Source organism: Hemitrygon akajei, chromosome 21 (assembly GCF_048418815.1).
Source record: "Hemitrygon akajei chromosome 21, sHemAka1.3, whole genome shotgun sequence".
Classification (NCBI taxonomy): Eukaryota; Metazoa; Chordata; class Chondrichthyes; order Myliobatiformes; family Dasyatidae; genus Hemitrygon; species Hemitrygon akajei.
In genome coordinates, this window is record NC_133144.1 from 65523443 (window position 1) to 65550336 (window position 26894).

The following is a 26894-nucleotide window of genomic DNA, read 5'->3' on the forward strand; positions in this document are numbered from 1 at the left end:
TAGGAGCAGTATTAGGCCATTTTTCCCATCAAGTCCGCTCCGCCATTTCATTCCAGCTGATCCAATTATCCTCTCAACCCCAAACTCCTGTCTTCTCTCTGTATCCCTTCTTGCCCTGACCAATAAAGAACCTTTCAACCTCTGCCTTAAATATACTTAATGACTTGGCCTCCACAGCTGCTTGTGGTAAAGAATTCCACAGATGTGCTGAGCCCTACACAGATCCTCTGAAATGTTAGCATCGAGCAATTTAAAGTTGCTGACCTTCTCCAGCTCTGATCCCCCAGTGAGGACTGGCTCATGAACCTCTGGTTTCCTCCTCTTGAAGTCAATAATCAGCTCCTTGGTCTTACTGACCTTGAGTGAGAGGTTGTTGTTATGGCACCACTCAGCCAGATTTTCAATCTCTTTCCTTTATGCAAATTCATCACCACCTATGACAGTGGTATCATCCACAAACTTGAGTATGGCATTGGAGCTATGCTTTAGAGCAGGGGGCTAAGCACACAGCGCACCTGTGCTGATGGAGATTGTACAGATGGAACTTGTGTAGGTGATGTAAAATCAAAATAATCCCAATACATAACATTATAAAAGCATTAGACATAGGAGCAGAGTTAGGCCAATTAGCCTATCAAGTCTACTCTGCCCTTCCATTAAAGGTGACTTATTATCTCAACCCCTTTCTCCTGCCTTCTTCCTGTAACCTTTGACACCTTTAATAATCAAGAAAATACAGCAACTAGCTCTGAAAACATCCTTTTAATTCCTCCTGCCAGTTACCCTTCCCTGTACAATTTATTCACTGTTCTAAATCAGGCCATCATAAATATTCAGTTCCAGAACCGTTTTAATGATTGGAAAAGAGTGATTCATATTTTACATAGAAGGCAATTTAAAATCATACTTATTGTTAACTCGCACTCAAGGATGATTTTCCGCCCTTGCAAATAACACCATCCCAGGGCATGTTTTATGGTTGTTGATCATGAAGTATGAAAGCTAGTTTATGGTGTCATCTCCCCATCAGAATTCTCTGCCACACATCAGCTCTCCCACATAAATGAGCGATATCCAAAGCTCTTCATTTTTACAATGCTGTTGATGAAAGCTTGCTTGGTCAGCACATTTTAGGCCAAAGTGACCCAGAAGAGGAATTATTTATTAATTGATTATTATTTATTAATTTGTGAATTATTAAATCATATTGTATTATTTGATTGATTAATTGTTATAGAACTGTACAGCACAGAAACAGACCCATTCAGCCATCTAGTCCGTGCCAAGCTGTTATTCTGCCCAATCTCACTGACCCACACCTGGATCATTGCCCTCCTTACACTTTGCATCTCTGTACTCATCCAAACTTCTCCAAAATCAGAGGTTCCCAACCTGGGGTCCACAAACCCCTTGCTTAATTGTCTTGGTCCATGGCATAAAAGAGGTCTTAAGTGCTGAAACCAAACTTACATCCACCACTTCCACTCAGGCTCCCCTTGAATATTTCACCTTTCACCCTTAACCCATGGCCTCAGAGAAAAAAGCCCAGCTATACCCCTCACAATTTTGTATATCTCTATCAAAACAGGGAGAGGGGGAGAGAAATAGAGAACGAGAACCAAGGGACACTTAAAGGTGTGAAGTCCCACTCAGTACCACAGGAGGTGCCCATCAGTTCAGACAGATAGAGCACAGAGAGAATAACTGACTTACAGTTGCAGACGGATAGCTACCAGCAGAAAACCTGATGCAGATGAGGGGCTACTTCATGTTTTTGACTTTCATATCAAGTCCTGATGGCTGCAGTTTGCCTCGACAGTCCATGATGTGCGTTTCTTAAGTTCATGTTCAAAGTTCAATGTAAATTTATTATCAAAGTCAAGTTTATTGTCATTTAACTACATACATATGTATAACATATATAACCATATAATGTACATTGAAATGAGACAATGTTTTTATGCATTGGAGTCTCCTGTCAGATGGCAGAAAATCAGAGAGGATGCTGATGGGGTCCTTAATAATACTAAGGGCTCTGAGTATGCAGTGCTGCTGATAAATGTCCACAGTGGATGGTAGGGAGACCCCTATGATCCCCTCAGCTGTTCTCTTTCTTTTTAAATCTTTTTATTAATTTTAAGAAAAACATAGATGAAATATGATTACAAAGCGTTTGAGAGTACATAATTAATAGTTTAAATAGACAATCAGATATATAATAATCAATATATAAGGCCTCCCAAACTCATAGTATTTATGTAAAATAAACCGAAAAAGAGGGAAAAAAACCCCAAAAAAAAGAGAAAGAAAAAAAAACTAACCAACATGGGCCATTATATAATGTTAAATACATACAGTAGTGCCAATAACTCCGAACCTCCATCCAAATAATTAAGGATAATAAAAGTAAGGTTTAGGATAAGACCATTTAGCTCATATGAAAATGTTGAATAAATGGTCTCCAAGTTTCTTCATATTTAACTGAAGAATCAAAAACCACGCTTCTAATTTTTTCTAAACTCAAACAAGAGATAGTTTGAGAAAACCACTGAAATACAGTTGGAGGGTTAATTTCTTTCCAATTCAGTAAAATAGATCTTCTAGCCATTAATGTAACAAATGCAATCATTCGTTGAGATGAAGCGGATAGACGATTATTATCATTGGTAAACCGAAAATTGCAGTAAAAGGATGCGGTTGGAAATTGATATTTAAAACTCTTGAAATAATATTAAAAATATCTTTCCAATAATTTTGTAAACAAGGACAAGACCAGAACATATGAGTCAATGAAGCAACATCAGAATGACATCTGTCACAGGTTGAATTAACATGAGAATAAAATTGAGCAAGTTTATCTTTAGACATGTGAGCTCTATGTACAACCTTAAATTGTATTAGGGCACGTTTAGCACAAATAGAGGATGAATTTACCAATGATAAAAAATTTTCCCATTGCTCAGTGGATACAGGACAATGCAATTCTTCTTGCCATTCCTTCTTAATTTTTTCTGATACATCTGGCTGTACACTCATAATCACATTACCCTCAGCTGTTCTCACAGTCCTTTGTAGACTTCCAATCTGATGCTTGGTTACCATATACAACCCTGAGATTCTTTTTCTTACAAGCATTTACCAAGAAAATGAAGAAATACAATAGAATTTCATGAAAAACTATACATGAACGCACAAGGCCCACAGATAGCCAATGTGCAAAAGAAGACAAAGTAAGAGAAAATAATGCTGAGAAGATGAGTTGTATGGTCCTTGAAAATAAATCTCCCTGTAGAAACATAGGAAGAAACATAGAAAACCTACAGCACAGTACAGGCCCTTTGGCCCACAAAGCTGTGTCGAACATGTCCCTACCTTAGAACTACCTAGGCTTTACCCATAGCCCTCTATTTTTCTAAGCTCCATGTAGCCGTCCAGGAGTCTCTGAAAAGACCCTATCATATCCGCCTCCACCACTGCCGCCAGCAACCCATTCCATGCACTCACCACTCCCTACATAAAAAAACATCCCTGACATCTCCTCTGTACTTCCAAGCACCTTAAAACTATGCCCTCTCATGCTAGCCATTTTAGCCCTGGGGAAAAGCCTCTGACTATCCACACAATCAATGCCTGTCATTATCTTGTACACCTCTATCAGGTCACCTCTCATCCTCTATCGCTCCAAGGAGAAAAGGCCAAGTTCACTCAACCTAATCTCATAAGACATGCTCCCCAATCCAGGCAACATCCCTGTAAATCTCCTCTGCACCCTTTCTATGGTTTCCACATCCTTCTGTAGTGAGGTGACCAGAACTGAGCACAGTATTCCAAGTGGGGTCTGACCAGGGTCCTATATAGCTGCAACATTACCTCTCGGCTCCTAAACTCAATCCCACGATTGATGAAGGTTGTAGAATCAGTTCAGAGGCAAGGTGAGAGAAGTTATCCACACCAGTTCAGGAACCTGGTGGTTGTAGGGTAGCAACTGTTCCTGAATGTGGTGGTGTGGGCCAGAGGTGTGTTGGAACAGTTCAGGAAGCCACAGACAGGGAGTTCTGACTAGGAGTGAGAAGGAAAATTGTCAGGCAACAGTAAGCTTCGGGTCACCCCTGGGGACTGAACAAAGGTGCCCTGTGTACTAGTCATTACCCAATCAGTATTTAGTTTCTCTTAACACAAAGGGGACTGTATCTTGGGCACAAGAGGGTCTTCCACAAACCATAGAACCTAGAATATACAATATAGAATAGTACAGAGCTGGACAGGCCATTCAGCCCACAATATTGTGTTGATCTTGATTCCAATTTATACAAAATGTTCTCCTCCTGTGTATCATCCATATCCCTCCCTTCCTTTCTTTCCTCCCCAACCTTAAAAACATGTCTCTGGTGTTTGACATTTCTAGCCTGGGGGAAAGATTCTCACTGTCTACCCTATTATTACCTCTCATGATTCAAAACCCCTTAATCAGGTCTCTCCTCAGCCTCCAACACTATAACAACAACCCAGGTTTGTCCAACCTTTTCAACATAACTTATATTCTCTAACCCAGGCAGCGTCCTGCTGAAACTCTTCTGCTCCCTCTCCACAAACTCCACATCCTTCCTGTAATGAGGTTACTGGAATGGCACACACATTCACAGCCAGCAGCTGCAGTTTATCGATTTTCTAAAACTCTCATATGTACTCTTCCTCTCTGCTCCACTCAGTGTTCTGTTCCTGGATACATTGCTGGGGATCTAATGTGATCTCCAGAGCCACTGGTTACCCTACAGAGAGGTATAGAAAAGTACAGCAGATAAACAGGCCCTTCTGCCCATCTAATCCATGCTGAACCATTTAAACTGCCTACTCCTGTTGACCTGCAATGGGACCATAGCCCTCCATACCCCTACCATCCATGTCCCTATCCAAACTTCTCTTAAACTTTGAAATCAAGCTCGCATGCACCACTCACAACCCTCTGAGTGAAGAAGTTTCCCCTCATGTTCCCCTTAAAACTTTCACCTTTCACCCTTAACCCATGTCCCATCCAGCCTCAGAGGAAAAAGCCTGCTTGCATTTACCCTCTCTATACCCCTATAATTTTGTATACCTCTATCAAATCTCCCTTTACTTTCCAAGGAATAAAGTCCTAACCTATTCAATCTTTACTTATAACTCAGGTCCTCCAGACCCAGCAACAGCATATACTATATTTCTCTGTACTCCTTCTACCTTATTTACATCTTTCCTGTCGGTAGGTGAGCAAAGTTGCACACAATACTCCAAATACACACAATACATGCCAAACCTTGTAGTGTAGTGAGCTGTGGCCATCAGAAAGGTATGTGGCTTACCTGACTGACTGCAGCTTGGTTTTCCAGTCTAAAGCTTCCAGCTGCCCGTGGATGGCAGAAAAAAGGGGGGCTATGTGGGAGGGAAGGGCATGGGTTCATCTTAGAGTGGGTTAAAAGATCGGTACAACATCAAGGGCCAGGGAGTCTATGCTGTAGTGTATAATGTTCTATGTACACAAAGTATTAAAAGCAATTAATGTGTTCAGGGTGAACATCAATAAGAGATTCTGCAGATTCTGGAAATCTGGGTAACACACCACAGAATTCTGGAGGACTCGGCAGGTCAGGCAGCATCTATGGAGAGGAATAAAGAGTCAACTTCATTCAGTCCTGATGAACGGTCTCTGCCCGAAACATCAATTCGTTATTTCTCCCCATAGATATTGCTTAAGCTTACTCTGTATTTCATTGTGGCCAATCCATTTTCCCTCTCAGCCCCAATCTCCTGCCTTCTCCCCATATCCTTCTTGCATTGACTGATCAAGAGCCTATCAATCTCAGCCTTGAATATAACCAATGACTTGCCCTTCACAGTCGCCTATGGCATCAATTTCCGCAGATTAACCGCAGTCTGGCTAAAAAAAGTCCTCCTCATCTCTGTTCTAAAAGGATGACCCGCTATTCTGAGGTTGTGTCCTCTGGTCTTAGACTCCCCCACTATCAGAAACATCCTGTCCATGCCCACTCTGTCAAGGCCTGCTCAGTTTCAGCGGAATTCTGTATGTGTTACTCAAGGTAATACCAATGCATTTTCCAATGCCCCACTAAATTTTTCTCTTGTGTTTGCTCCCAGAAATTAAATATAATTTCCAAAGATTCCTGGTAATCCTACAAGTTAGCATTGCCAATGTAATTAGGAATGTGGGAAGATAATTGACGAGTGTAGGAGAGATGAGGGAGCCATCCATTCGCATCTCGTAGGATTGCATGGCACTGCAGTGTTGTGTGTTGTTTTTATCATTAAGGCCCAGGCTTGTTTGCCTGTGTGTGGATATTTTATACACTTTACGTTTGTGTTTCTCTTTCTCCCCCGCCCACTTTGTGTGTTCAGCCACAGAGAGTGTGGAGCTCATATGCGCAGTGAATCACACCAACAATTCACGGCTGTTTCCAGCTACGTCTCCCACGCAGTGTAAGTCAAGCAGTGGCTCGAAATCACTCTCTGAATTTGCTGGAGGGAATCATGTAAATCTTCTTGTGTACCTCCTACTAAAAAAAATAGCATTAACAAGCACAGAAATTTGTCTATTTGCATATTAATCTTCACTTCTTTAAAAAAAAATCACCATGCTAAGGAAAACTCCTATACCTTATAAAGGAGCCACTGTGACAGTCTTTTTCCCAGGGTCCAACACTAGAGGGCATAGAGTTTAAGTGAGAGACAAAACGATTTGAAAGTGATCGAAGAGGTGAGTTGAACCTGGTGGTGTGGGACTTCAGGTTCCCAGTGGTTGCAGAGAGGAGAGGGAATGATCTGGATGGGGGGACCCTCGGTGATAGATGTCACCTTCTTCAGGACAGTAAACAGGAGCAGAGTAAATGAAAGATACTGTGCAAGAGCTCTATGAAAAATTCTTAAGGACCGATCTCCTCTCATGACCAAAAGCAAAGACGCAGCAATAATAAAACTAGCCAAGCAAAGTTGCCTTGTGAAGGCTAACCAGCTGTCTTTTTGTAGTAACAACACAGGAAATCTTCTGTTTCTCTGACAAGTATCTCTTGCTGTGTGCCAAATGAGAGTACATACACTCAGTGGCCAATTTACTAGATATCTCCTCTACCTAATAAAGTGGCCGTTTGAGTGTTAAGTTCATGGTCTTCTGTTGCTGTAATCCATCCACTTTCAGGTTCAATGTGTTGTGCATTCAGAGATGCTCTTGGGCACATCACTATTGTAACTCGTGGTTATTTGAATTACTGTCACCTTCCTGTCAGCTTGAACCAGTCTGGCCATTCTCCTCTGACCTTGCTCATTAAGAAGATGTTAATGCTCTCTGAATTATTTTTATTTTTCACACCATTTTTTGTAAACCCTAGCATGAAAATCCCAGGAGATCAGCAGTTTCTGAGATACTCAAACAAACCTATCTGGCACCAACAATCATTCCACGGTCAAAGTCACTTAGATCACATTTCTTCCCCTCTCTGATATTTGGTCTGAACAACAACTGAACCTCTTGACCATGTCTGCATGCTTTTATGCATTGAGTTGCTGCCACATGATTGGCTGATGAGATATTTGCATTAACCAGCATGTGTACCTAATAATTTAGCCACTGAGTGTATGTGCAAATTTTCATTATTTCTAACATTTATCTTTCAAAGCTAAGAACTGCCACAAGAACAACTGAACAGATTGAATTCAAGTAACCCATGATGATAATTATTTGAGTTGCTAACATGAGCAAAGAGTGTTTGGAATTTTTTTTTAAGTATTGGAATGGATGTATTTGCCATTCAAGATTAATGTGGATATTACCTAACAAGAGACTGCAGAGCAGGGTCAGTGTGAACTCAACACTATTACGTCTTGAGGCATTGGAAGTTTGGTGTTCAAACCTTGTGTCCTCCGTAAGGAGTCTTGACGCCCTCCCCATGGAATGTGTGGGTTTTTCCCGAGTGCTCTGGTTTCCTCCCACATTCCAAAGCCATATCAGTTAGTAGGTTAATGGTCACTGTAAGTTGTCCCGTGATTATATTAGGGTTAAATTGGGGTTGCTGGTGTGGCTCGGAAGGCCAGAAAGGCACCGCGCTTCTAACAAAACAATAGATAGATAGATAAATAACTACGATGCAGATTACAATATGGATCTCACAATCCCTCCCCCTTGTAAATCCAAGGAAGAGTCACTTGGTGGCAATTCCCAGTCCTGGGGAATATCTTCCTGCCTTATCCGATTACTGTGGCATCTTTGAGGTGGCTGTTATATTACAGTAAAGCACCTATGCACTTAAGACTCCAGGGCCATGTCCATGTCCAAAACACACACACAATGCATCAATGGAGGAGATTAAATAGTCAATATTTCAGGATGAAACCCTTCAACAGGACTGGAAAGGAAGGGGGTAAAAGCCAGTGGTGGGGAGGGAGAGGAGAATCGTGCCCAAGATTTTCAATGGAGTTGGGATCAATAAAAATCTCAAGAAATCCCTTTTCAAATGGTTAAGGGAAATATTTCACAAGATGCCTTTGTAGTGTTATGCATGTTATCAACTACAGACTCAGTGAGAATTAAACATTTAACTGTTTTTTTCTTTTAAATAATCATATCTAAAGGCTTTGTAGAGCAAGAGGGATTTTAAAATGAAAAATTCTGACACTTTCATTTTAAAAGAAAATGAATCCATAGTTTCTCTGTATGCTGTTGTTATTATGTACTGGTATGTGTTGTACATGTGTCAAGGTGTTTCCTCATTCTTCGTCCTCCCACGTAGCCATTTGTGAATGTGATGGAGAGGACATTTGTTTCATTTAGTGATACAGTGCGGAGTAGGCCCTTCCAGATCTTCGAGCCGCACCGTCCACGATCCCTAAACTAATTACAGGACAATTTACAATGACCAGTTAACCTGCCTGGTATGTCTTCAGACTGTGGGAGGAAACCTGAGCACCTGGGGAAACCTGCGCATTCCACAGAGAAGACATACAGAGACTCCTTTAAGAATGACACTGCAGTTAAACACCAAACTCCAGAATGACATGAGCTGTAACAGTGTTACGATAACTGGTACACAACTGTGGCGCATATTTGCCAGTATGCTGCCAGGATTAGAGAGCATGTCCTATGAAGGCAAGCTGAGCGAGCAAGGGCTTTTCACTTTGGGCTGAAGGAGAATCAGAAGTGACTTAATAGAGGTTATACAAAATGATAAAAGGCATTGATAGGGTGGATAAGCAGAAACTTTTTCCCAGAGCGGAAATGGCTAAAACAAGATGGTATGATTTTAAGATGATTGGAGGAAAGTACAGGGAAAATCTCAGAGGTAAGTTCTTTACACAGAGAGTAGTGGGTGCATGGTTCACTCTACCAGGGGTGGTGGTAGAGTCAGGAACATTGAGAACATTTTAGAAATTCTTAGATGATAGAAAAATGGAGGGTTATGTAAGAAGGAAGGGTTAGATTGATTTTCGAGTATGTTAAAAGGTTGTACAACATAGTGGACTGAAGGGCCTGTACTGTGCTGTACTCTTCTATGTTGTATGAATGTGACTAACAGTCGGTGAAGCACTGTCGGAATGCAGATGCTTCTGTAGTGCATACAGGGCGGGAGCCATTTGTGCGCAGCAAGCTCTCACAGGTGGTGATGTAATAGGTTACTTTAGAAAGGTACCCTGCGAAATAAAGGAACAATATCATGAGTCAAAGGGCCGGTACTAAGCTGTAATGTCCTGATTGTAATATCTACCTTTTAAAACTGGAGTCGAGTCTCCTCTAGAACACTGACACCCATAAAGTAAGTGGGAGTCTGGCCAGCTGCGGCAAGCTCCAGTATGTGCATCACATCTGGTGCAGGTTTGGTCAGGTCTGTGCTCCGATGAAACATTTCAGGATGACTCATCTCAGTGGCCGTCCAGTTTAGCACCACAGCCTGCCCTCTGTTCTCTTGACAATGCGAGTGCAGCATCACCAGCCTGTTTTCCCCTTTAATTCAAGATTCAAGATCATTGAATGTCATTTCCAGTACATGAACAAAATAATTGTTACTCTGGATCTGATGGAGCACAAAAAAACCACAAAAGATAGAGAGCACAATAATAAAAAAAACACAATAAATATAAATACTTAAGATAGTTTATATACATGTCTATAAAGTGACACCAGGCATAGGAGTGTCTGTATATAAGGTGACTGACAGGAAATGATAAAGTGATGGTGGTTGGGGGTGTGGAAGGGTGGAGTTGGTGGGTGGAGGTGTTGATCAGTCTTGCTGTTTAAGGAAATGGTAGGGCATTGAGGAATGCAGTAGAGCAGAGTGATCTAGGAATAATGATGCATAGTTCCCTGAAGGTGGAATCTCATGTGGATAGGGTGGTGAAGAAAGCTTTTGGTATGCTGGCCTTTATAAATCAGAGCATTGAGTATAGGAGTTGGGATGTAATGTTAAAACTGTGAGGCCAAATTTGGAGTATTGTGTGCAGTTCTGGTCACTGAATTATAGGAAAGATGTCAACAAAATAGAATACAGAGGAGATTTATTAGAATGTTACCTGGATTTCAGCACCATTTTTAAAAAAAATTGATAGGTATATGGACAAGAAAGGAATGGACGGTTATGGGCTGAGTGCAGGTAGGTGGGACTAGGTGAGAGTAAGCATTCAGCACGGACTAGAAGAGCCGAGATGGCCTGTTTCCATGCTGTAGTTGTTATATGGTTATATGAAAGTAACTGTTTTTGACCCTGATGGTCCTGGTGTGGATGCTATGTAACCTCCTCCCTGATGGGAGTGGGACAAACAGTCCATGAACAGGGTGGGTGGGATGGGATCCTTCATGATGTTACTCCTTTCTGTAGAAATGTCCTTGATGGTGGGCAGGCTGGTGTTAGTGATGTGCCAGCTCATATAAGAAGCAGAATGAAGCCGTAAGTCATCAGAGGCCAGTTAGTTTGAGGTTGGGATTAGTTTTACTTTCATAACCTAAGGCAGCCCCTGTGACAGAGATAATCCATGGTGCTAACAGTGAGGCCATCTCAGGTTGTTAACTGTGATAAAGTCAGACTAGCGGTGATAATTCTGCTGTATTGTTTATAAACCTGTGCTCCAGCCCTTCCTAAAGAGCACAAGTCATCATTTTAGGCAGTCATGTCAAGGAAGCTTTGACATGTTACTCCAGTACGTCTTGTTGACTTGGCATGTTTTGTGACTGTAGTGTACTCCTGCTGGCAATAAGCATAGGACTGTAAAACACCGAAACAAGCTCTCTGGCCCACAATGTTCCTGACAAACCTTTTGCCCATCTATGTAAACTTATCCCATTTGCCAGCATCTATATCTTACCCAGTCCTGTGCCTGTGTTGTCACCCATAATAAAATAAAATAACTGAGCCCAGAACACACTCAACCTTACCACTCAACCACACTTTATTTTACTTGTGCACAAGGAGAACAGCATGGCCCCTGACACCCACCCTGTTCTAAAAGCTGAATAGAAAACTGTTATTTTTATACAGAATTGGCTCATCAGTTATGGATAATGACCACTTGGTAACTTGTATACGTTTGAGATCATTACTTTCAAGATCAACCATGATTCAGAGTTGAGGTTTTAAAAGTCAATCAAAACTTCAAGCTGACAACCAACGATATTTTGAAGTTAGTACAGCTATTGTCCTATAGTTGTTTAATGTATTTCACATCCTTCTGTTATTCCTATTTCACTTGTCTCCAGCACCCTCTGCTGTGTAAAGGAACTCTGTTCTTCTAGGCTGGCACAGCCATTCTCACCTATCTGTCTGCAATGGGCAAGGATGGCTCCAGTGGTCTCACTTCAAAGGTCCCTCTTGTCTGGGTTTGACTATACACCGCGCAGTCATCCTTGGTTGGATGTTGTCTTTAATCTTTGTGTACCACAACTTCCACACCCATCCTCATGTTTCTTTTAAAAGTCCCATTTACATCCGATTCCACCATGTTCTCTAGCAGCCCAGATTAAAGATTCACTTTATTGTACATGTACTTCGAACCCTACAGTGAAATGAGACGCTTTGTGTCGAATCAAGTCAGTGAGAACTGTGCTGGAGAAAACCCATGTGGTCATGGGGAGAGCATGCAAACTCCTCACAGACAGCAGCAGGAATCGAACCCTGATCAGTGATTCTGGTGCTGTAAATTGTAAAATTACAATTTACAATCTGAAATACATCACACCCTCTCGAGGGCCAATATATTCACACACAGTTCCTATTTCCAGTGATTTTCATGTCACCATCTAACCAAGGTCTAAGTACAATTTTGTACGACTAGAGCATATACATTTGTAATCCAGTCCTCTAGATAGAAAGGCCCATGATCCAATCAGACCTTTATTTTTTCCAGTGACATATTAATGACCTGTGTCCAAAAGGAGGCTTTATTGTTTATCATCTTTGTTCCAAAAGTTGGATTAATCAGTTGTATTAAAATGCCCTGTCAAAATGCATCATTTTGGCAGAGATTATAGCTGGCTGGCTTTGGTAGGAGCTCTAATCCTCTGCTGCATTCAAGTATTGATTTTAAATATCTGAAAATATTGATAGCAGGTGCCAAGGTAGTGTAGCAGTTAACACATTGCTCTTTCAGCTCGGGACATCCAAGTCTGGATTTCGATTCTGGTCTCCTCTGTACGTCCTCCCTGTGACCGCGTGGGTTTCCCCCAGGTGCTCCAGTTTGCTCCCACCATCCAGATATGTACTGGTCAGTAGGCTTATTGGTCATTGTAAATTGTCCCGTGGTTAGGCGAGGGTTAAACTGGGGGTTGTTGGGCACTACGGCTTGAAGGGCCTGTTCTACGCTGTATCTCTAAATAAATTGATTGAAATAACTTCTTTATCCAGAACTTATCTGGCAAAAGTTAAAGCCCTTTTTTAATTCTATATAATTAATAGCCGCTCAAATGTAAGAAAGGTTCCACATTTGTTCCTCAACCTTAATTGCCTTGAGAAGCCCAAGGAAAAGCGATCTCACATCCTGATCTTAGTGCACAGCTACACAGATAGAGTTAATTAATTTAGAGGTACAGTACAATAACAGGCCCTTCCAGCCCTTTGAGCCACGCTGCTGCAGCATTCCTACAACCGCGATTAACCCTAACCTAACCACGGGGAAAATTACAATGACCAGTTAACCTACCTGGTACGTCTTTGGACTGTGGGAGGAAACCGGAACACCCAGGGAGAGCGCGCGCATTCCACAGGGACAGGACGTACAGAGGCTCCTTACAGAACAGTGCTGGAATGGAATTCCGAGCTCCAGAACACCCTGAGCTATGATAGCATCGCGATATCCACTACGCTACTGTGGCGCTCATTAACCCGTACATCTTTGGAATGTGGGAGGAAAGCAGAGCACACGGAGAGTTGCACGTGATCACGGGGGAATGTACAGACAGTGGCGGAGCTGAATCTGGATTGCTGATGCTGTAGTAGTGTTACGCTAACCGCTACACCACTCTACCATCCCATGTTAGGTCTTCCTAGCTCTCAAGTGAGAGGGGGAAGTTTCGGGGTGATGGGCGGGGCAATTTTTTAACACTGAGTGTGGTGGGTGTCTGGAACGTGGATGTGAGTAGAAGCAGATTCAATAGTGGTGTTTAAGAGGCTGTTAGATAGATGCAGTAGTGGAAAGTGGATCACATGCAGGCAGAAGGGATTTAGTTTAATTTGGCATTATGTGCAGCACAGGCATTGTGGGCCCAAGCGCCTGGTCCTGTTCTATATTCTACAACCTTTGGTTAAATGACAGGTACGCGGTGTTGACGTACCGATAGGTCCTTGTGTTGGCGTGCCGGGGCAGAGTGCACAGAATGTGGAAAGGATCCATTTGGGATGCTTGAAATTTCATCTATGTAATGTAAGCTGTTCCTCCGCATGGCTGGTAGAAGGAGACTTAGCCAAGGTTTGCTTTAAGAAACAAATCCAGTTAGGAGTGTTATACCCCCTCGCCAATACGTTTAAAAGGATTGAATTATTGAGCACTGGTCCTTGTATGATGTCAGGAGCTTTATCAGTGAATCAGAATATCCAGTTGTCTAGATTGCCAGCACAATTGGAGTATTATGAGCAGTTTTGGATGCCATGTCTAAGAAAGGATGTGCTGACATTGGAGAGGGTCCAGAGGAGGTTCACGAGAATGATCCCAAGAATGAAAGAGTTAACATATGTGGAGTGTTTGATGGCTCTAGGCCTATACTCACTGGATTTGGGAAGAATGAGGGGGAATTTCATTGAAACCTACCGAATAGTAAAAGGTCTAGATACTGTTACATAGTAATATATGAGTAGACATGGAGAGGATGTTTCCAATAGTGGGGAGTCTGGGATCAGAAGGCACAGCCTCAGAATAAAAGGACAGAGTCGAAGAGGAGTTTCTTTAGCCAGAAGGTGGTGAACCTGCGGAATTCATTGCCGCAGACAGCTGTGGAGGCCAAGTCATTGGGTATATTTAAAGCAGAGGTTGATAGGATCTTGATGACTAAGGATGTCAAAAGTTATGGGGAGAAGGCAAGAGAATGGGGTTGAGAGGGATAATAAATCAGCCATGATGGCATAGTGTGACAGACTGGACAGGCTGAGTGGCCTAATTCTGCTCCTATATCTTATGGGTTTATGGTTTTCTGAACTTTTCAAAGCCAAGATAAACAAATGAAGTTTAACAGTAATTCATATTTAAAGTAATTTAGAACCATGCTTTCAAAGTTCAAAGTAAATTTATTATCAAAGGATGTATATATCACTATATACTACTGTACCTTGAGATTCACTTTCTTCCAGGCATTCACAGTAGAACAAATAAATCAATGAAAACCCACGGACAAAGTCTAACAAACAACCGATGTGCAAAAGAAGACAAACCGTGCAAATAAAACAATTAATAAGTAAATAAATACTACTGAGAACGAGTTGTGGAGTTGTTGAAAGTGAGTCCATAGGTGGTGGAATCAGTTCAGAATTGAGGTGAATAATGTTTTCCACGATGGTTCAGGAGCCTGATGGTTGAAGGGTCATAACTATTCCTGAACCTGGTGGTGTGGGACCTAAAGTGAAGACACTAAGGTTAATACTAGACAACACACTTCAGAATCAGGATCACTTTATTGCCAGTGTGTGAAACATACCAGAATTGATTATGGTTCGGTGCCAAGTATAAAACACAGGACAATACCATAACAGACAACACAATAACAACCAACAATTTACAAGACAATAGTGCAAACAGTCATGAGCAATCAACAATTAGCAGAATGGTCACATGCACAAATGTCAATAATCAAACTTAAATAAATATGAACAGTCCCAATAATTATCACAGAACACGGAGAGCAGGAGAGTCCATTTCACGGATGTTGTGCAGGGACAGTCAGGGTATCACACCTGCGTGAGGTTTGTTGAGAAGCTGGATAGCTACTGGAAAGAAACTTCAGAGATGATGTGTAGTCCTGGTGGTGATGGACTTGTAGTGTCTCCCTGATGCCAAGTGTGCCCATCACATAATAATAACTTTTTTCTTTGCACAGAAGCTTTTCTAAATACCTAGTCTCTGAGAATCTCTATTTCACTAACCCGCATTTTTAATTTTTTCCATTATATTTTCATGGATTTCAGCACGCAAGCAAGACATCATCAAGATCACAGAGCAACTCATCGAAGCAATTAATAATGGAGACTTTGAAGCTTACACGTAAGTTCAGGATGCCCCAGGACAGTGAGACGAGGGTATGCTTTAATATGGCTTTCTCACCAATTAATTACCTCCCTCAGTACGATCGATTACATAATAGAGTTGTAACCTCCCTGCTGTACTCATGAAGTTGTAATAGGCCATTCATCCCCTTAAGCCAGTGCTATCTGCTGTTTACTGCCCAAACCCCACGTCCCATATTTGTCTTAAGAGTACAAAGGTCCCAAAGATGTGTTCTGAGGTTGGACTACGGTCTCTGTGTGTGAGTGGGTGGAGAGAGGAGTGGGGCTTGTTCTGCTGTTGTTTTGTTGTTTGGTGTTGTTCGGCCAAGCATTATGTGGACCTGCACTGGCACTGGAATGGGTGGCAACACTTGCGGGCTGCCGCAGCACATCCCCGCATTGTGTTGGTTGTTCCTGTAAAGGACACATTTCACATCATGTTGTAATATCTCTCTCTCTCTCTCTTTCTCTCGCTCTCTCGCTCTCTCTCTCTCCCTCTCCCCCCCTCTATCTCTCTCCCTCTCCCCCACCTCTCTCTCTCCCTCCCCCCCCCCTCTAGAAACAATAAATCAAAGCCACTCTCAGGTTGGAGGAGCAACACCTCATTTTCCATCTGGGTAGCCTTCAGCCTGATGGCATGAACATTGATTTTTCTAAAACGCAGTTATTTCTCCCCTCTCCCCTTCCTTCTTTCTCCATTCCCCATTCTGGCTCCCCCCTCACCCTTTCTCTTCTCCTTCACCTCCCTCTGGTGCCCTTCGTCCTTCCCTTTCTCCCAGGGACCACTCTGCTCTTCTTTCAGATCCCGTCTTCTTCTTCAGCCTTTACCTTTTCCACCTATCACTTCCCACTTCATCCCACCATTTTTCCCCCTCACCTGATTTCATCTGTCACTTCTACTCCTTCCCCTACCCCCAACTCCCTGCTTATTCTGGCTTCTTCCCCCTTCTGTATGAGTCCTGATGAGACATCTCAGCCCAAAACATCGACTGTTTATTCATTTCCATAGATGCAGCCAGACCTGCTGAGTTTGTATGTGTGACTCAAGGTCCTGTTCATTCTCATCTAGATATTGCAGTATTCCCCCTAGGATCTATAACGAAGACCCAGAGAGTTTTATGCAAAATAATTTTATCCAAATAAAATCAAGAGGCTGCTGAACTCAGCAGGTCAGGCAGCGTTTGCAGAGGGAAATAGACCATTGACAGTTTGGGCCGAGACCCGAGACTTCAGCTACCAATTTCCTCCAACAATGTGTTTCCTACTGTAGATTCCAGTGTCTACAGCGCCTTGAATCTCCACATTGGAGCTTTTTCCCTGTTGTCCTGGCTAATATTCACCTTTCAACCAACAGCACTAAGCTATTTGTTGTTCCTTTTCACACCTTATGGCACAATGGTGGAATTTTTGCTATTTCCGTGGCATTTGGTTGTTCTTTATGGGGCAGAGTTACTAGCTTGATGCTCAACTGAGCACAGATGGAAAGTGTACAAGGAACCAGCTGAATTCAAACTTGGGACCATTTGTCTCGAAGTCCGATGCCACTACCCCAGTGGCCAGCTACTAAACATGCTATTGAATCGTTAGCAGAATAGAAGGACGTCATTTTGAACAGAAAAACTGGCAATTACACCACTGGCATTTAGGGCAGCAATGAAGGTCCTCCATCGCTGGCAGTGTTCAGGGCTTCCTTCGTCGTGTCAGTAGCTTCCTCTTTGTTTTCAATACTGTCAGTCATGCAAGTCCTAGATGAAGACTGTGGAATACCATCACACTCGTATGTAAAATAATTCTTCTTTGTTGTGTCTGTAACAATTTCAGTCAGGGTTGTTAGACCTGAGCTGAAGCCCTGAACCTGGAGGACTTGTTAACCACTCTTAGTCTCACCTCTACCCTTTGACCTGTTTGGCATGGGTTACCCTACCAGGAGCCAAAGCATAAAGCCCTGACTCCAGCCAAAATAGCTCTCCAGATCATTGAAACATGCAAGCCTCCAAACCACAACAAGGTTGTGGTCCTCTTGGAGGTTCTTTAACCTGAGGGTGGAATTTGTTGCCACAGATAGCTATAGAAGCCAAGCCAGTGGGTATATTTATCGTGCATTTCATAATGGCACCTCAAATTCTCCACTGAGCTTTCATTCATAAACTGGAAGGAGTGTCATGTTCTAACAGCCGGGTGTACTTTTAGTGTTATATCAAGGTTATCATGGACACAATATGCTTCAGTCACCATTTGTCATGAAGGCATTACTTCAAAACTTTCTGCCTAGAATAAAGATAAAGATAGAGAAACCTATCAAATATTGAAAGGCCTAAATAGAGTGGACATGGAGAGGATGTTTCCTATAGTGGGTGAGTCTAGGACTAGAGAACATAGCCTCAGAATAGAGGGACATCCATTTTGAACAGAGATAAGGAGGAATTTCTTTATCCAGAGGGTGATGAATCTGTAGAATTTATTGCCACAGATAGCTGAGGAGACCAAGTCAGTTGGGTACTTCATGCATCTAAGGTCAAAACCAAGTACTCCAAGGACACGAGGCAGTTTTAGTAGCAGTACACATTTCAAGGCCCTGTAGTGGCTGGAGTTTTGCTCCTATAGTACATCCTGATTCTGCTCCTATATCTTATAAGGCAGAGATTTATAGGTTCTTGATTGGAAAGGGGATGAAGGGTTTCTGGGAGGAAGAGGAGAATGGGGAAAAATGAGTCACGTTTGAAAGGCAGAGCAGACTCTCTAATGAGGTCAAATAGCCTCATTCGGCTCCTGTAATTATTGGTCTTCTTAAAGTGAAAGTTGAGACGTTCGTGATTAGTTAAGGATCAAAGATTATGGGGGAGAAGGCAAGAGAATGGAGTTGAGAGGGAAAATAAATCAGCCATGAGTGAATGCTGGTGCCAACTCAATAGGTAGAGTGGCTTAATTCTGCTCCTGTGGCGTATGGTTATCGTGTTGCTGTTTATGGGGGCTTGCTTTGCAGAATCTGGTTACTACTTTGCCACACTGCAACAGTGACTACACCTTGATGATACGTAATGTAATGTGCTATAAGTATTCTCAGTAAAGTTTGGAGAATGTTGTGAAAGAGAGAGGTACAATCATTTTTTACTTCTGATGACAAATGTAAATCTGTTGGCTGAACTCTCTGAGTTAAACTGTAGTGGTGGCTGCAGTTAAACTGCAAGAGAATGCAAAGTAACACACACCAAATGGTGGAGGAACTCAGTGGGTCAGGCAGTATCTACAGAGATGAATACTGAGCCAATGTTTCAGGCTGAGATTTTTCATCAGGACTTCATGAGTCCTGATGAAGAGTCTTGGCTAGAAAAGTCAGCTCTTAATTTTTTAGATATGAGAAAGTCTGCAGCTGCTGGAAATCCAGAGCAACACACACAAAATGCTGGAGGAACTCAGCAGGCCAGGTAGCATCTATGAAGAAGAGTACAGTCAACATTTCGGGCCGAGACCCTTCTTCAGGACTTAAGACCTGAACTTAGAAGGGTTTTTGCCCGAAACGTCAACTCTTTACTCTTTTCCGTAGATGCTGCCTGACCTGCTGAGATCCTCTAGCGTTTTGTGTGTGTTGCTTCCTCTCCATTGACGCTGCCTGACTTGTTGAGTTGCTCCAACATTTTGTGTGTGTAACTCTGGATTTCCAGCATCTGCAGAACCTGGAGGAACTCAGCAGGTCAGGCAGCATCTATGGAAATGAATAGATAGCTAATATTTCAGACCAAGACCCTTCATCAGGTCCTGAAGAAGGGTCTCAGCCCAAAACATCGACTACCTATTCATTTGCATAGATGCTGCCTGGCCTGCTGAGTTCCTCCAGCATTTTGTGTATATTACTCTGGATTTCCAGCATCTACGGAATCTCTCTAAAGAGAAAGTAGAGGAGCCAGATTGAAAATGGGCAATTGTTTTAACAATGTGAGAATGATATTGGAGTTACGGAAAGATAAAATGGTGGATTAAAAACTGAATGGCTTGGAAAAGAGCTGTTATCCAAAGTGCAGGGTGGGGAGTGTTGATCTCACAGATTCTGTTCACTCAAGACATCAGAGAGCTGGAAACAGAGTCCACATCTGCAAACTGTAAAAGGAGTTCAGAATGCCTTTACATAGCATCTTCCACATCCCTTTCAGAATATGGATGATAGAAAAATAGAGGACTCTGTGGGAGCAGAGAGTTAGATTGATCTTAGAGAAGGTTAAAATGTCAGTACTATTTCATGTGCTGTACTGTTCTATATTCAAAGTCAAAGTAAAATTTATTATCAGAGTACATACATGTCACCACGTACAACCCTGAGGTTCATTTCCGTAGGCATACTTAGCAAATCTATAGAACAGTAACTGTAAACAGGATCAATGAACAACAAACTGTGAAAATGCAGATATAAGTAAATAGCAACGAGCATGAAATAACAATATAACAGAGTCCTTATAAAAGAGTAATTATCCCCTTTTGTTCAAGAGCCTGATGGTTGAGGGGTAGTAACTATTCTTGAACATGGTGGTGCGAGTCCTGAGGCTCCTGTACTTCCTCCCTGATGGCAGCAGTGAGAAAAGGGCATTGCCTGGATCATGAGCATCTTTGATGATGGATGCTACTTTTCTACGGCAATGTTTCATGTAGATGTGCTCAACGATTGAGAGGACTTTACCCGTGATGTACTGGGCCGAATCAACTAACTTTGGTGGGATTTTCCGCTCAAAGGCATTGGTGTTCCCATACCAGGCCATAATGCAGGCAGTCAACACACTTTCCACCACACATCTATAGAAGTTTGCCAAGGTTTTTAACAACATGCTGAACCTCCACAGACTCCTGAGCAAGTACAGGCACTGTCGTCGTGCTTTCTTCACAATTGTATTTATATGATGGGTCCAGAATAGGTCCGCTGAGATAATAACACCCAGGAATTTAAGGTTACTGACCCTCTCCACCTCCAGCTCATGGACCTCTGGTTTCCCTCTCCTGAAGCCTACAATCAGTTCTTTGGTCTTATTGACATTGAGTGGGAGGTTGTTGCTATTACACCACTCAGCCAGGTTTTCCGTTTCCCTCCAGAATGCTGATTCATCACCACCTTTGATACAGCCCACAATTGTAGTGTCATCAGCAGACTTGTTATATGAAGGTGGAGCTGTACTAATAGCCACACAGTCACAGGTGTAAAGTGAGTAGAGCAGGGGCTCAGTACACATCCCTGCAGTGTTCCTGTGCTGATGGAGATTGTGGAGATGTCTTTGCCAATCCAGACTGACAAGTGAGGAAATCCAGGATCCAATTGCATAAGGAGGTATTGAGGCCCAGGTCTTGGAGTTCTGTGTTCTATGTTCCTTTTCTCTCTCAAACTGGGATCCTGTGGCCTGACTGAGAATGACTGTTCAGGGGTGGTGACATGAGGGACAACTAAGAAACTCTTAGATAGGCACATGGATGACAGAGAAAGGGAGGCTTATGTAGGAGGGAAGTATTCGATTGATCTTAACGTAATAGAAGACTACAGCACAGAAACAGGCCCTTTGGCCCATCTAGTCTGTGCCAAAACATTTAAACTGCCTAGACCCATCGACCTGCACCAGGACCCTAGCCCTCCATATCACTCTCATCCATGTACTTATCCCAACTTCTCTTAAGCGTTTAAATCAAAACCGCATCCATCACTTGCGCTGGCAGCTCATTCCACGTGCCCACCACCCTCTGAGTGAATAAGCTTACCTTCATGTTCCCCTTAAACATTTCACCTTTCACTTTTGTAGTAGGTTAAAAGGTCGTCACAACATGGTGGGCCAAAGGGCCTGTGCTGTGCTGTAGTGTTCCATGTTCTGTGTATATGTGCAGACAAAGGGCCCTTGGCTTTGTTAAGGATCGCTACCACCCATCGCACAATCCCTATTTACCCACTACCATCAGGAAGGAGGTACAGGACCATCAAGATTAAGACTACCAGACCGGGAAACCGTTTCTTCCCTCAGGCTGTGAGACTAATGAATACCTTGCCATCACCGAGGTCTCATCACTGGGACTGTGAGGCGCTTCTTGTTAACTGTTTACCTGTGCTGCACACTACATGCATTTTGAACTATATCTTATAAACTTATTTCTGGTAATATTTTGATTTCTGTGCTGTGTCTGATATGTTTTTTGTTGGTGCATGGTATGCTGGAAGAACATTGTTTTGTTTGGTTGTGTATACATACAGTCAGATGACAATAAACTTGAATTTGATTTCTGTGAGATCCCCAGGGACCAGCCCCTGATGGTGGCCTCATGTGCTGGGCAGGTTGCTTACTGTCTGGACAGATACTGTATGAGATGGGTGTTCATTTTGTGTCAGGGATTGAAGTACTTCACAAATCAACAGAAGGTTTTGTTTAGCAGAAGTGAATCAGTTGTGATGAGTGGGTGTGGAAGGGGTGGATTTCTTGTAAGTGAAAAGCCCATCAGACACGGCGCCATTTCCAACCCTGTACCAGTGAGTAGGACTCGTCAGTACTTGTAGGCACAAAATTAGCAAATGATGCTAATTATCGTGTGGGAGGATTCAATGGGGAGAGAAAACAGGATAGAACGTATTGTGCTGGAGTTCCTAGCAGCCTTGCCAACACCCTGAGCCTACACATAGGCTTGGTTCCAACATATTAAAGAGAATAATTTTCATTTAAAATCATCGCTGACTTACCAACATAGAATAGTTTGTTTTTAACACCTTAACAAAAAGAAAATGAAAGATGAACAACGAAGACAAGATAGTCAAACATTTATTGACTATTCTTAATTATCCCAAGCAATATCACAGTCTATGAACAACACCAGATGGGCAATAATGGCTACATAGTTCCTCGGGCTGGAGTGCAGCAATTAGATAGAGTTATGGAGTAATAAGCAATTGGAACTAATTTTTGTGGGTGGTCATGGGTTCGATTATACTGTGGTGAAAGCATGGATAGAATATACACTCAGTGGCCACCTGTACACCTGCTCGTTAATGAAAATTTCTAATCAGCCAATCATGTGGCAGCAATTCAATCCATAAAAGCATGCAGACAAGGTCAAGAGGTTCAGTTGTGGTTCAGACCAAACATCAGAATGGGGAAGAAATGTGATCTAAGTGACTTTGACTGTGGAATGATTGTTGGTGCCAGACCGGGTGGTTTGAGTATCTCAAAAACTGCTGATCTCCTGGGATTTTCACATGCGATAGTCTCTAGAGTTTACAGAGAATGGTGCAAAAGACAAAACATCCAGTGAGCAAGAGTTCTGTGGGTGAAAACACTTTTTTAATGAGAGAGATTAGAAGAGAATGGCCAGATTGGTTCCAGTTGACAGAAAGGTGAATGTAACTCAAATACTCACACGTTACAACAGTGGTGTGCAGAAGATCATCTTTGAATGCTTAATATGTCGAACTGTGAAGTGGATGGGTTACAGCGCCAGACGACCACACCAGGTTGTACTCCTGTGGCGGATAAAATGTCCACTGCCTGTGTAGTCACAGTCCTTTCCCAAACATCAGAATGGGGAAGAAATGTGATCTCAGTGACTTTGACTGTGGAATGATTGTTGGTGCCAGACCGGGTGGTTTGAGTCTCTCAAAAACTGCTGATCTCCTGGGATTTTCACATGCGATAGTCTCTAGAGTTTACAGAGAATGGTGCAAAAGACAAAACATCCAGTGAGCAAGAGTTCACTGGAGGGCATAGGCATTCAGTGAGAGACACAACAATCTGAAGGAGATCTAAGAGATGGTTTTTCCTGAACCTGCTGGTGTTGGACTTGAGGCTTCTGTGCCTCCAGCCCAATGGTAGCAGCAAGAAGAGGGAACAATCCAGATAGTGGGGGTCCTCAATGATAGATGCTGCCTTCTTCAAGACAATGAACAGGAGCAGAATAAAAAAAATCCTGTAGGAGTACTATGAAATATTTCTTAAGAGCCAATCTCCACGCATGAGCAAAGACAAGAAACAACATTAATAAGACCAACCAAGCAAAGCTGCCTCGTAAAGGCTAATCAGCTCTGCCTTTCTAAAGTAACATCACAGGAAATTTTCTGTTTCCATGACAAGTATCTCTTGCTGTGTTCAAAATGGGAGTACATACACTCAGTGGATATTTTATTAACTCCCTCCTGTTATTAATAAAGTGGCCACTGTGGTCTTCTATGATTTTCTACTCCTGTAGCCCATCTGCTTCAAGGTTCGATGTGTTGCCTGTTCAGAGAGCTCTTCTGCACACCGCTGTTGTAACATGGTTCTTTGAGTTACTGTTGCTTTTTTGTCAACTTCAACTAGTCTAGCCATTCTCCTACGACCTCTCTCATTAACAAGGTGTTTTTACCCACTGAACTGCCGCTCACTGGATGTTTTTGATTTTCGCACCATTCTCTGTAAACTCCAGAGACTATCACGTGTGAAAATCCCAGGTGATCAGCAACTTCTTAGCTCCTATAACCACACCATCTGGCACCAACAATCATTCCACAGTCAAAGTCACTTAGATCACATTTCTTCCCCATTCTGATGTTTGGTCTGAACAACAAGTGAACCTCTTGACCGTGTCTACATGCTTTTTTACATTGAGTTGCTGCCACATGATTGGTTGATTAGATAATTGCACTAACAAGCAGGTGTACCTAATAAGGTAGTCACTGAGTACGTTTAACAAGGAAAAAGGTAGTCTCTAATGTTTCATTGCTGAGAGGGGAATATCCCATCAGAAATAAATAAAAGTTAGAATCCAAACATACCTTAAGAGAGGTGAGGTGGAGGAAATGAATTCATGCTTATCTCAATGATAATATGAACTCTTCTCTGCTTTCCAATATACCCTGACAACACTTGGGGGCAAATTGAAACAGACTTTTAAGTGCATATCCAGGTGACTTTCCAGTAACTATGTGTGAAATTAGATCAAGACCAATCGACCAAAAATTGCTGCAAGAAAATTACTTTCTGACCCTAAAGCAAGTATTTTGGGTTATCAGAAAGAAATAGCAGATAGTTGTATAAAATTGTTTTAGAAGTTTTAACTTGTTACTAAGCCCAATGTATCAAAACTATCAAAGCACATTTAACTTGATAGAAGGTTATGTATAAGTAAGTTTGGTTTCACTTTTGCAAATTTGCATAATTTTAATATTTATGCAGTTATTTATGTGAAGTTTATTCACCTGTGGGCAATAAATATAACTTTTAAGGCAGGATAATTACAGTTCCAGCATTCTCAAATGATATGGAGAATATTTATATATCATAGGGTTGAAATTCATATTAATATTTAAATTCTCAGCCAAATAAACATGAGGAAAACTGTCAGCTCATAAAAGGAATGTCAAATTAATTTTCCTGTAAATGCTAGCAAGAAAATGAATCTCCCATGGAATCAGTTTCAAAGACATTTCATCTGATGTTTTCAATGTTTATTGCTTATTTATTTATTATTATTATTATTATTTATTTTCTTTTGTATTTGCACAATTTGTTCTCTTTGCACATTGGTTGTTTGACCATCCTGTTGAGTGTGGCCTTGCATTGATTCCATTATAGTTCTTGGATTTACTGAATATGCACACTAGAAAATGAATCTCATGGTTGTATGTAGTAAGATATATGTACTTTGATAGTAAATTTACTTTGACTTTAAAATTTTTTTAAATGAATGTAAAGAAAGTGTTGCCAAAGATCGTTGAAAGATATAATGGACTGGAGGGAATCATCAACATTGTGTTGTATGATGTTGGCGATCATGGGCTTCCATCTGTCTTTAATCTGAGAAGATCTAATAAGCTCTTCAAAACTTTTGCCCGTCCATCCCTTGATGCGACTCATGAATGTTGTACACTGTCGACCGAGACTTTTCTTTTCATCAATTGTTACCGTCACTGCAAGATGTTTATCAAGCTTATTGTGGAGCTGCTGTTCATGTTGGCCTCCTCCAGTACGCTGGTGTTAGTGCGTCTGTCCCTCAAGCTGATCCTCAAAATCCTTTGTAAACATTTGTAATGTTATTGTTTCAGCAGGTGGTCTATTATTCAGCTCCATACAGTAATGTAGCAAGGTCAACCAAATCCCTTTCAGGGCATTGACATAAAAGCTCACTAATCTGCCTGTTGCAATGGTGATGAAGTCATCCAAGGCACTGAGAACTCACTAAACTTGTTTGAGGCAGACCCAGGAGATTTTATTGTACACTCACCCAGAATAGGTTGAGCGAGATAGGGCTTTTTTCTTTAGAGGAAAGGAGAATGGAGAATGACATGATAGAGGTGTACCAGATGATAAGATGCATAGATTGAGTGGATACCCAGAGACATTATCCAAGGATTAATATGAGGGAGGAAAGTATAGGGGTATGTTTTTTACATAGAGATGATGGGTGTTTGGAACGCCCTGCCTGGGGTGGTGGCAGAGGCAGATACATCAGGGACATTTAAGAGACCCTTAGATAGACACATCGATGATAGAAAAATGGAGGGGCTATGTGGGAGGGAAGGGTTAGATTAATCTTAGGGTAGGTTAAAAGGCTAGCATAACATCAAGGACAGAGGGGCCTGTGCCGTGCTGTAGTGTTCTGTGTTCTATGTTGACCTCAAAGAGTAGATGGAGTTTCAGTTTAATGTCTCGTCCAAGAGATGGGAACCTGAGAAAGCAGTACTCCCTCGGGAACAGACAGAATATCAACACGGATTTCTGTGGGACTTGGAATCATTTAACGGGAACGTCACAGGCTGTATATTGTTGGTATGGTACACATCAAAACCCTCCAGCTAACAAAATCAGCCCATGACATGTATCTTAATGTATGATTCTAAGCTCTTTTGTAAATACCTGTGCTTTGGGCAGCTGCTTGTTTTCTTTTAAAGACGACATACGGATTATATTTTATCATACAGCGGAGGATTCCTCATTCTAAACTCTCTGAGAATGTGTTTTCTAATCTACCCTTCAACAGGAGGTTCTGTGGGCAAGAACGAGATTCCCAGATGGTATGTTGCCTCCCAGATGCCAGGGTCTGGGATATCTCTGATCGAGTTCTCTGCATACTTCAGTGGGAGGGTGAGCAGCCAGAAGTTGTGGTCTACATGGGTACCAATGATATGCGTAGGATGAGTGACAAGGTTCTGCACAGGGAGTTAGGTGCTAAGTTAAAGGGCAGGACCTCCAAGGT

At 42.1% G+C, this 26894-nt stretch overlaps 1 protein-coding gene across 6 annotated transcripts in view; it reads left to right on the forward strand.

Annotated features, from left to right (window-relative positions):
- Positions 1-26894, forward strand: part of camk2g2 (calcium/calmodulin-dependent protein kinase (CaM kinase) II gamma 2) — a 450178-nt gene that overhangs the window by 408003 nt on the left and 15281 nt on the right. For all 6 annotated transcript variants that reach the window (XM_073025628.1, XM_073025630.1, XM_073025629.1 and 3 more), the window contains one exon: positions 15639-15714. In XM_073025628.1, coding sequence (XP_072881729.1) covers positions 15639-15714 — 76 coding nt within the window. The remainder of the gene's footprint in view (positions 1-15638; positions 15715-26894) is intronic.